General features: G+C 36.7%; 1 protein-coding gene across 2 annotated transcripts; it reads left to right on the plus strand.

The window, feature by feature from the left end:
• The first annotated feature begins 501 nt into the window (after positions 1-501).
• On the plus strand, positions 502-11,389 carry LOC109113703 (gamma-taxilin-like). 2 transcript variants are annotated; one of them, XM_019126522.2, is made up of 9 exons: positions 502-571; positions 1,651-1,894; positions 2,715-2,806; positions 4,085-4,255; positions 4,344-4,538; positions 5,356-5,475; positions 5,783-5,950; positions 7,542-7,637; positions 8,626-11,389. In XM_019126522.2, exons 2-9 carry the CDS (start codon positions 1,663-1,665, stop codon positions 8,929-8,931), a joined length of 1,380 nt encoding a protein of 459 aa, XP_018982067.1. In that variant the 5' UTR covers positions 502-571; positions 1,651-1,662; the 3' UTR covers positions 8,932-11,389. The 2 variants fall into 2 exon arrangements, with proteins under 2 accessions (XP_018982067.1, XP_018982068.1); XM_019126523.2 differs by lacking the exon at positions 502-571 and adding an exon at positions 579-843.
• Positions 11,390-11,540: the final 151 nt, after the last annotated feature.

Genomic DNA, 11,540 nt, shown 5'->3' on the forward strand with positions numbered 1-11,540 from the left:
GCATTTGGCTGAAATGTTTTCTATATAACTCCCTGCATTCAGGTCTGAATAGTCTGGATCACTTCTCTCTTTCTGAGCTCTTGGGCTCTTGAGTGTTTAGTGTCTCCTTTTTTAAATTTTTGTGGGATTTTTGTATGTTGTGTGCTATTATGATATAAAGGGTTTTTTGTGGTGTACAGAGAAAGAACAAAACTATTTGAACAGTTAATACGGAGCTCAAACACAAAATTTATTTCAATTTTAAAAATCCCTGCCCAGGGTTAATAATAGATGCTATCTTCGTGACGCTTCACTGTATGTAAATGTAAAATATATTTGTTTATTTACATACACACACATTATAGGCTACTATTTAATCCTAAAGCACGTGGAAAAAAACTAATTTTTATTAATTTAATTAACAGCAGAAATAGTGATTTTTTTTTAAAGTTAAAAATAAAATAGCAAAGCATTTGAATACATAATAAATATGTTTGACGTGAGTTTAGTTTATTTTCACTTCTCCTCAGTGTTTCGTCATAAGATCGCGACGCGCGCAGACGCCAGGCACGAAAACACCGAAAACACACAGGTACTGTACCTCAGCCTGCTCAATGTCGAACATTTATTTTAAATATAGCATCATTGACACATCTAACGCCTTGGAAGACTTGTCATAGACCCACGGAGGGAACCCGTCGCCGTAAAGGCGAGTTATTTACGAAGGAAGTAGCTTTAGCCCGCTAACATACTTACAAGCGCACTTTCAACTCTCGTTATCCAAATATCAAGGCTAACGTAAACATCGGGATCTAACTCACAAACGAGACGTGTTTTGTTTCTAGCGCTGATATAAAAGTGAAGGTAAGGATTTAGAGATAGAGTTAAGATAATAAAAGTGTTAAATACACGTGTGTGTACGTGTGTGTGTGTGTGAATGCGGAGTTAGCCCGTTACAGCTTTATCACTTTACAGGATGATTTTTGGGCTTACTGTTTATTTATTATTTTTTTATTTTTTAATCTGAGCTGTGATATGCTTCATTAAAAGCCCCTTTAAACTCTTAACCGAGGGAAACTGATGAATATGAGGCTTATTTGGGGGTTTAATTCATCGTGATTAAACACGAGAAGTATTTTGCGTTTTATACGTGTGTCAGGAAACTAAGTATGCTTGGATACATATTTTAGTTATTCCATCTTGATAAGTTTTAACTGTGTTGACTGTAATTGGTCAGTGCTGACGCATTCACTTCTGCACAGATTATGAGTTGACACGTGCTTTGAATAAATAACTCGGTTGTTCATGTCTAACCCGCTCCCTCTCAATCATTTCCTTGTGTTGATTTTAATGCAACTCTTTGATTTTGGCTCTAAACGTTGTGAGCTTTGTGCGTAGACCGCATTTTAAACGTATATTGTGCCCTAAAAGGCTACCTAGGTAGGGATCTCACGCGGATTTGTGACTCAGCCTCTGCAACACGTGCTCAGGTCGTGTTTAGTGAGTTTTCTGTGTTTGCAGTAAATATCTAGAATTGGAGCAGGTGTCGTTGTATTGGTTGTGACACACGCCACCTAAATGCAGGGTTTAATGTCAGTGTCAAACTACACAGACTCGGCTCGGATGACTTAAACTCGTCTCCTTTGACGGTTTCTGTGCTTGCATCATCAGGGCACTGAAGTCATGGAGGAAACCATCGGGGTCTGTGGTCTAGAAGCCAGAGGACTTGTTGAAGGGAGCAGTTCACCTCCGGATGTTGAGACCCCATCCCGGGATAACGTGGAGGATTTTGCGAGGCTGGTGAGCAGTGAGGAGGAGAGAGGGGAGACGCCAGGAAGGGAGGATAGGAGCCCGGACCCCCTCGATGGAGAGTCGGACCCTAATGCTGAGAAAACCAAGGACCAAAAAGCATTTGGTTAGTGTTCGCCGTTCAAGGAATGTTTCAGGTTCAATATAAGAAATAAACAGAGCCCTGTATTTAAAAAGAGAGAGGAAATTCTGTCATCATTTACTCACGCTCAAGATGTTCCAAACCTGTATGAGTTTTTTTTATTTTTCTTCGGCTGAACACAAAAGAAGTTATTTTTGAAGAATGTGGGTAACCAAACAGTTTCTGTTCCCCATTGACTTGCAGAGTATTTTCCTCCACACTATAGAAGTCAAGTCTGCTTTATTGTCAATTCTTCCACATGTACAGTACATACATACAGAGAATCAATATTGCGTTACTCTCAGACCCCCGGTGCATACAGATAACACTAACAGTAGAGCCTAAAAATACAGATCAAATATAAAATATAAGATATACCTATACAATAAGGGAATGTAAAAAAGACATATAATAAAAAATAAAAATAAAGTTAAATAAAGCAGTGCAAGGCACATGGCAGATGAACCAGTGAACAAACAGTGCAGATAAAAAGATTTTTAGTGCATAAAAAAAATCTTATTCAGTCTGATTAAAGTGACAAAAGGGCTCAAGAGCAGTTCTTTTATTTAAACTGACTGAAGAGGGGGTTAGAATGATGTCAGGTCCATGGTGAATGAGGTAAAAAGGTCAGTGGGGACCAACAACTGTTCGGTTTAGGATTCAAGTTTGAGGATGAGTAAATAACAGAATTTTCTCATTATCTTTGTGTGTGTGTGTGTGTGTTTTTTTTTTTACATTGTGATAGGATGATTTTTTTGTCGAGTGCTTAATTATTCTATGCATAATTCTTCTTTTGTTGTCATAGGCAAAGAGGTTTTGTTGCTGATGCAGGCGCTTCATACTTTAGCCACCCCAGAAGAAAAACTCGCTGCCCTTTGTAAGAAATACGCAGACCTGGTATGTATTTGAGGCTAGAGAAATGACATTGAACAACAATTGATATCACACTTCATACTTAACGTCCTTACAGAGAGACTTTGCAATCCAAGCTTGTGTGATTTATTTGGAGAATTTACTCCAAGCTACTCCTTTTTTTTTTTCATACAAAGTATTATACAACTCCTGTGGTATGAAATACTAGTAGTCATGCACTGAAATTAATTAATCAATCTGTTGCATTATTTTTAAGTGAACAATACAGGCAGCTAATATATATCAGGAAAAGTAATATGCTTGAATGAATATTTGAATGGATTCATATAAGTTTGTGGTGTATACTGTATTGATCAGTGTTTACTTCTAAAATTTCTTCGGTGACAAACTGCCTCTCGCAATTTCAGTTAAAATAATTTGACACATTTGTCTTGTAGCATGATTTTTGCTCCGCTTTGCTGATGTTTACCCGTTGTGGCTTGTCTATATTGTGCACATGAATCAGTTAAAACGGCTCATTAGAGAAGCATTAATTAAATGTCACTGTTTCAGTTGGAGCTGCACGATGAATCGTATTTTAATCGTGATCACGAATTCTGCTTCTCTTGGTTTATTTAGCATAATCATCTGTGAAATTTGCCCACTGGTTATTTATCCAGAAAATGTTTCATTGTAATTTGGCTTTTTCGTTATTTTGCATTGGTAACAAGCGTCCACAAACTTTTAATGGATGAAGCTGCCAGATTTTCAAAAGTTTTGTTTTTTCTTACCCCATAAATCGATATATTTCCTGCCCAGTGGTTTACTTAATCTTCCCAACCTGGCAACACGTTCACTGTATATTATGGAAAAATATCATATATTATATTGTCATAGCACTTGCCTATCATTGCTCTTTTGCTGATTTTGATTGCTTCCATTGTCGTCATTTGTAAGTCGCTTTGGATAAAAGCGTCTGCTAAATGACTAAATGGAAAAAACGCTGATGAGCTGAAAAACACATAAGTTGGAGTTTAGCGATCTCTATTGAGATATTCTACTCAAATAAGTGTAATACAGTTTTCTGTGACTAAATCTGCAAGCAAACTATGTGAGTTGAAGTTCTTTTGATTCGTGCTTACGTGAAAGTGCAGTGATTTTGATGACAATTAATACAATTAAATAAAATTAGTTACAATAATTGTTTAACTATAATTGTGCAAACCCTAGGTTTAGTCTATGATTTTGGTCCTCCGAAACCAAATTATTATTTTTTTTTTCAGTGCATCACTAAATACTAATGTGTAATTTTTTCTGGGACAGCTGGAGGAGAGTCGCAGCATGCAAAAGCAGGTGAAAGTGTTGCAGAAGAAGCAGAACCAGGTGCTTAAAGAGAAGATCCACCTGCAGAGCGAGCACAGCAAGGCCGTCCTGGCACGCAGCAAACTGGAGAGTCTTTGCAGGGAACTTCAGCGCCATAACAAGACCTTAAAGGTAAAGCCACCACAGCTCATGCACATCCGGGATTTGATTTGTAGATTCGTATTTGCCTTAGTTTAACAGATAACTGTTGTGATGGTAGGAGGAGAATGCTCAGAGGTCCAGGGAGTACGAAGAGCAGCGCAAGGAGGCGACGCTGCACTTCCAGATGACACTCAACGAGATTGAGGCCCAGATGGAGCAGCACAACTCGCACAACAGCAAGCTGCGGCAGGAGAACGTGGAGCTGGCTGAGAAACTCAAGAAGCTCATCGAGCAGTACGAGCTCCGGGAGGAGGTGAGGTGCAAACTAGCTCTGGTTGAGTCCTTTAAGCCTTCAGAGAATTGTGAGGTGCAGAGATTTAGTTTGTTGTATACTCTGTAAACGTCAAGATTATATAAGATTTTTCTAGTCATGGTAGACAAGAATATTTCTGCTGTGAAATATTCTTCAAATGAAACCATTATGACTAATCACATGACTGTGCATGTAGGAATATGCATATGTACACTACTGGTCAAAAGTTTGGAATAACTTGTATTCTGAATATATTTTAAAATATATCCCTGTGATGCAAAGCTGAATTTTCAGCATCATTACTCCAGACTTCAGTGTGACATGAGCCTTCAGAAATGATTATAATATGCTGATTTGCGTTATATTATCAATGTTGAAAACAGATGTGCGGCTTCATATTTTTTTTCTTTTTCAGAAAAGGTGCATTACACTGATCAAAAGTTACTGTAAAGACATTTGTAATGTTACAAAAGATTATTATTATTTTTTTTAAATGCTGTTCATAGAGCTTTCTATTCATTAATTCATGTTACAGCGTAGACTGGCGTAAAGGCTGCTGAAAATTCAGCTTTGCCATTACATCATAAAACATCTACAAATAGAAAACTGGTATTTTAAAGTGTAATATTTATAAAATATTATATTTATAATAACAGCAGCATAACACAGAACTTGAAGTGAATGACACTGGATGCCTCACACATTAAAGTTAAAATCGACAAGCTAAAACTTAAAAATAAGGTTCAGGAAATGTTGCAATTTTCCAAGCAGGTGCTTTTTGGAAAATAATGTGAACATGACATTTATCTTTACCCAGCACATTGACAAGGTGTTCAGACACAAGGAACTGCAACAGCAGCTGGTGGACGCTAAACTCCAGAGGACGGCTGAGCTGATGCGAGAGGTGGAGGAGAAACAGCAAAGAGAAAGAGAGTTTGTGAGTATCCTTGTCACAATCCCAATCCTGTTTCTAATCCTGAAGGATTGGCACCTGCAACCAAGCAGATCTATAGTATGTGGATTAAGCATTCACATTTATCACAATGGAGGGAATGGAAGCTTCTTGCTGGTGTGAGGCCTTCTGAAGTATGAGATTTGAAATCTGCCACCTTTGCTCATTGGCACTCAGTTCTGCAGTTCTGATTTGAACCAATCACCTGTGCTGTTAATGCCATGTGACTAATCACTCCTGGAGCTGCAGGAAAATTGTCACCTAAAAAAGTTGATCTGTGTTCTCTGTTCAGCTCCTGAAGGACGCGACTGAGTCCAGACATAAATGTGAGCTGATGAAGGAGCAGGAGCATCAGTTAAAGCAGCAGCTCACTCTGTACATGGACAAGTTTGAGGAGTTTCAGACCACCCTCGCCAAGAGCAACGAGGTCTTCACCACTTTCAGACAGGAGATGGAGAAAGTGAGTGTCTCTTCTGCTCACCAAGGCTGCATTTATTTGATCAAAAATACAGTAATATAGTGATTTAAAATAACTGTTTTCCATTTTAATACACCTTACATTTATATTTAGTCATTTAGCAGATGCTTTTATCCAAAGCGACTAACAATGAGGACAATGGAAGCAATCGAAATCAATAAAAGAGCAATGACATGCAGGTGCTATAACAAGTTTCGGTTACCTTAACGCAGCACATGTAGCAAGGCTTTTTTTTTTAATCATATAATAAAAAGAAAACGGATAGAATAGAAAAAGAATAGAGCAAGCTAGTGCTAGAGGCCTTTTTTGCTTTTGTTAATTGTATAATAAATAAAAAGAAACCAAATAAAATACAAAAAGAATAGAAAATACATATGTATTTTTTTAAGAAAACAAGCAGTTAGTAAAGAATAGAGTGCAAGTCTAAAAGGGACAAGGTTTCCTTTTTTTTTTTTTAATAATAGATTTGGAATAGAGAGTGCTAGAGTTGGAGGGTCAAATAAAGATGGAGGAGATGTGTTTTTAGTCGATTGGTGAAGATGGCTAAGGACTCAGCTGCTGGGATTGAGTTGTGCAGGTCATTCCACCAGGAGAGAACAGTTCATGTAAAAGTCTGTGAAAGTGATTTTGTGCTTCTTTGAGATGGCAGAATAAAGCGACGTTCACTTGCAGAACGCAAGCTTCTAGAGGCACATAAGTCTGAAGTAATGAATTTAGGTAAAGGGGTGCGGAGCCAGTGGTGGTTTTGTATGCAAACATCAATGCTTTGAATTTTATGCGAGCAACTATTGGTAGCCAGTGCATACTGATAAACAGAGGTGTGACGTGGGTTCTTTTCAGCTCGTTAAAAATCAATCTTGCTGACGCGTTCTGGATTAATTGTAAAAGTTTGATAGAACCGGCTGGAAGACCTGCCAAGAGAGCACTTAAATAGTCCAACATTTTAAAATGTAATTTATTCCTGTGATGCAAAGCTGAATTTTCAGCATCGTTACTCCAGTCTTCTGTGTCACATGATCCTTCAGAAATCATTCTAATAAGATGATATGCTGCTCAAGAAACATTTCTTCATATCAGTGTTTCTTATCAAACTGTGATACATTTTGTTTTATAATTCTTTGACGAATAGAATGTTTAAATGAAAAGCATTTATTTGAAATAACAAATGTCTTCCACTTTATGAATTTCAGTCTTCTAACGGTCACTTGACATTAAACTGTAAAAGGACAAGTTATTTAATTACACTGGTAATTATAATCTTTAGCAAATCTCAGTTTATATGCATATTACTTACTATACGTTGTTGTGATGCCTAAACTCACTTTAAGCATTTAAAACAACTGATTTAAGTTATATTTATTATTATTTTCATTTTATAATTATTTATGCAAAATAGCATCATTCTTATCTTTAAGGATTTTAATGTTGTAGTATTTCTACATTTTCACCTTCATGTAATTTCAAATATAATGAAATGATCAATTCTGATTGTTTAAAAGACAAAGTCGATTGAATATGATCTTTTAGTTGTCTGTGTGGAAAGGCTTATTTTTTATTTTCTGACACTAATCAGATGACGAAGAAGATCAAGAAGCTTGAGAAGGAGACCACGCTATGGAGGACCAAATGGGAGACCAACAACCAGACTCTACTGCAGATGGCAGAAGAGGTGAGAGGAATGTTAGAGCAGTTGTGTTTTTAAAGCATGCATACATTCATATTTCTAAATTGAAGGTAGAACTGGGAGGAATTTATGTTGTAGCGATGTACATTACATAATAAAAGTGAAGAAAGTCACAACAATGTTTTTTTAGATACTAGAATAGTTTTATTAATATAACAATCAGTTTTTATTTTTAGATTCTTTTCATTTTAATTTTTGTTAAAGTTTTAGTATTTTTGTTTATATAGTTTCTGTATAGTATTTCAGTTTTAGTTTTAATAGATCAGTTTAAACCATTAAAATGAGAAATGCTAAAATGCAACAAGCTAAAATATGTTTTTACACTTTATTTCAGTTAATGTATTTTATTTCAAGTAATATTTTTTTTTCCCTACTGTAACACATATCATTAATCATTAATAAAGTTTGGTGAGTGTGTACAGTGCGCTCAGCTTTTGTTGAGGCAAAGTCCAATATAAATGTGTCTTATAAATAAGAGATGGGTCAAGACATAGATATACACTACTGTTCAGAAGGGTTTGGATATGGTTTTTTTTTAATGTTTTTGAAAGATGTCTCTTCTGATCACCAAGGCTGCATTTATTTGATCAAAAATACAGTAAGAACAGTGATACTGTGAAATGATTACACTTTTCTATTTTAATATATTTTAAAATGTAATTTATTTCTGTGATCAAAGCTGAATTTTCAGCATCATTTCTCCAGTCTTCAGTGTCACATGATCCTTCAGAAATCATTCTAATATGCTGATTTGCCATTCAAGAAACATTTATTATTATAGTTGAAAATATAATTTTTTCAGAACTGTTTGATGAAAAGGAAGTTCAAAAGAACAGCATTGTAACATTATAAATCGTCTTTGATCAATTTAATGCATCCTTGCTGGATAAAAGTATTGTTTTCTTGCAAAAAACATCATACTGGCCTCAAACATTTTAATGTTTTCAAGTTGCTCTTCTTGTTTGTCTCTTAGAAAACAGTGCGAGACAAGAATTACAAGGCCCTGCAAGTGAAACAGGAGCGTCTGGAGAAGCTTTGCAGGGCCCTCCAGAGAGAACGCAACGACCTGAACCTAAATCTCCAGGCCCTTCAGGGCCCAGCGAAAGATCCGGAGGAAGAAGGTACGGGGCCTCCTGACCCTCAGCCGCAGGGGCTTAACCCAGAGATGGAGAGAGAGGTGGAGGGAGAGATGGAGGGTTTGGGGCCTCAAACAGAGAAGCTTGGGCTTCAGCCTGAGGAAGAGAGCACCATATCATCCACACAACTCACTGACGACTGATCCTGGCCTTCTGCTGGCCTTTCTTTTCCTTTCTTTTTGTGGAGGTATATATTTTTGTCTAACAATTATCATAAAAAAACTTGAGGAAAAAGCAGGACATTAGTGAAGACGCTAACTGCTCTATACGCTTTGTGGAAAGCACTTTTTACTCCCTGTTTTCTATCACATTGTATTTTCGTAGGAAATGGTCATGTGGTCCAAGACGGCCACCATGCAGCTTTGTTTCGTACGTTTTTCTTTTTCCTTCCCCCTGTTTTCTGCTCAGCTGTGCTGTGCTTGCACGCTTTTTGTTCCTCTTGAATAAAATGTAGCTCTTCGCTCTGACCTCTAGAATTTGAATAAATCATTTTGGATGCATATAATGTAAAATATTGCCATTTTAAAATAGGCCAGTCCAGCTCTAGATGACCAGATAACCTTGAGACTTGAGAAACAGGGCATTAATAACGGGAGATAACAAACACACTCAACTACTCATCAGCACTTTTAGTCTGAGCCAAGACGGGTCCGTGACAAGTCACGCTTCTGTTGCTTTGATTGAAATGGACTTTAAAAGAAGATATATGTCTTCTAAATAGGAGAGGAGTCAAGACTCCTCACCACCTGGGACTGGTTTTCTAATGGGAATCTGATTAAGGGCTAGTTTGACTTTGAAAAAGGCTGCTACATCTCCAACAGTTATGTGAAATCCTAAGAACTTTCTATGGGGAGGATTTTTTTGTTGCATGTCAGACGAAGAGAAAGCATCTTAACCAGCAGGAAAAAAAATAAAACTTTCAGTACTTATAAAATTCCACATGCATTTATATTTCATTAAAATTCACTTCTCAAGCCCCTTTATTTAAGAGACAGGGTAGTTGTTTTTGTTGAATCTGGGTTTCCAAGCCAGTCAACCGTCGGACTACATAACTGAACCGAAATCATATAATTGACTGTCATAAAAAAAATTTTTTGAACATATTTCCTAATTTACTATAAACTCTCCTTAATATTTTTGAATAAGGAGGACATAAAGTTTGCTATTAGGGTGAGATGGCCTTCGTTTGATTTGCTTTATTGCCTTGATGCTGCTGGTAATTAGTCCTGAAGGGATTTTTATTTCTTTAAATGGTATTTCACCCAAATAAATCATAATTTACTCATTCTCATGTCAGTCCAAACCTGTATGTCTTTTTCCTTCTGTGGAGCACAAAAGATATCTCATAGTTTTTGTCTGTGTGAAAGCTAGTGGGGTTCAAAACAACATTGGACCCCATTGACTTTCATAGTATGGACAAATATTTTTTTAAATACCTTCTTTTGTTATACAGGTTTGGAGCAACATAAACCTGAGTAAATTACAGAATTTTATTTTTTTGAGGTAAACTATTCCTTTAAAAGTAAAAAAGGTTCTTTTTTTGTTTTTGTAGAGGTTGCATTATTTTTGCTCTTTAACTGGACACACAACTGACACAAAAATTCAAAGGGGCCTTGATATATTTGATACTGGATATGCTGAATGTGATTTCTCTTTCTTTTTTTTTTGGACTTTGTAATGAACAAGAATAAAATGTCTGTAATTCAGTGCTAAAATGTTCTGAAGAGCTGCAAACATTCTCAATACTGCTAATGTGAAACTATGTCAAGAACTGAACTGATGAATGTAGAAGCTGCCAAATCCATGTCTAACGGCCAACGGCCTCAAAGCCCTTAAGATCTGGTCGTTATCAGACTGCGGGGACACAGGGTCTAGAAACGCTCGCCTCCTCAGGTCCATGACAACATCTGGCTCTGTTCATGTCCTGATCTGAACCTCTGACGCTGGCCAGTACATTCCTCAATGCTGAATCCAACGTAACACATCCAAGGTTTTCATTTAACACGCACTGAACATGATCGTCTACTTTGATTCGTTTTACTAACATTAATCACGTTTTGTAAGGACAAGTGCAGAAGGACATGGTTTTGTTATTCATCAGAAACATGGGCCGAATGTGTTTAAATTTGCCAAACTGTAAAACTCAACAGAATGGAAATGTAGATCTTCACCAGCTTTTTTTTTTTTTTCTTTTTTTGTTTCAAAATTTTTATTTTTTTTTCTTCCAAATTTTGGATAACAATGTTGATGTTTATAACATCTCAGCACTTGATTTCCTCGTAACAGTTTCACCTCACTGTCAAATATTTTATCTTGTCTGCAGAAGTGCGCACTCATTTTGATAAATACATCTGTGATTGGGGTCATGTTCATTCTAAATTTGTTGGTACTGTCATTTGTATCGCCACTGCTTTTTTGGCAATGCCCTGGTTTGATTCTCAGGTTATGCAAGAAATCTACCTCTTCAGGTAAGACGTACTGTGAAAGATGCTCAAGAGAGCTTTTCTTTCTCCCCTAGCTCAGCCCATGACCCCTCTGAGATTGTACAACGCTCTTGTAGTTCTGTCTTGCTTTTCAATAAAAACATTTTGTAGAATTTTCCTTACTGTGTTGTACCTTGTTTCACTGCATCTTCACATGTCCAGATACAAAAATTTTTTTTGGAGGGCCTAAAATCATTGTGGTGATTTTCACTTCATCTGTTTTGTCGAGACAATGTGGATAATCAGGGAAACACACGTCAGCTGTGTGA

The sequence above is a fragment of the Cyprinus carpio genome, chromosome B11 (genome assembly GCF_018340385.1).
Source record: "Cyprinus carpio isolate SPL01 chromosome B11, ASM1834038v1, whole genome shotgun sequence".
In the NCBI taxonomy this organism is placed as follows: Eukaryota; Metazoa; Chordata; class Actinopteri; order Cypriniformes; family Cyprinidae; genus Cyprinus; species Cyprinus carpio.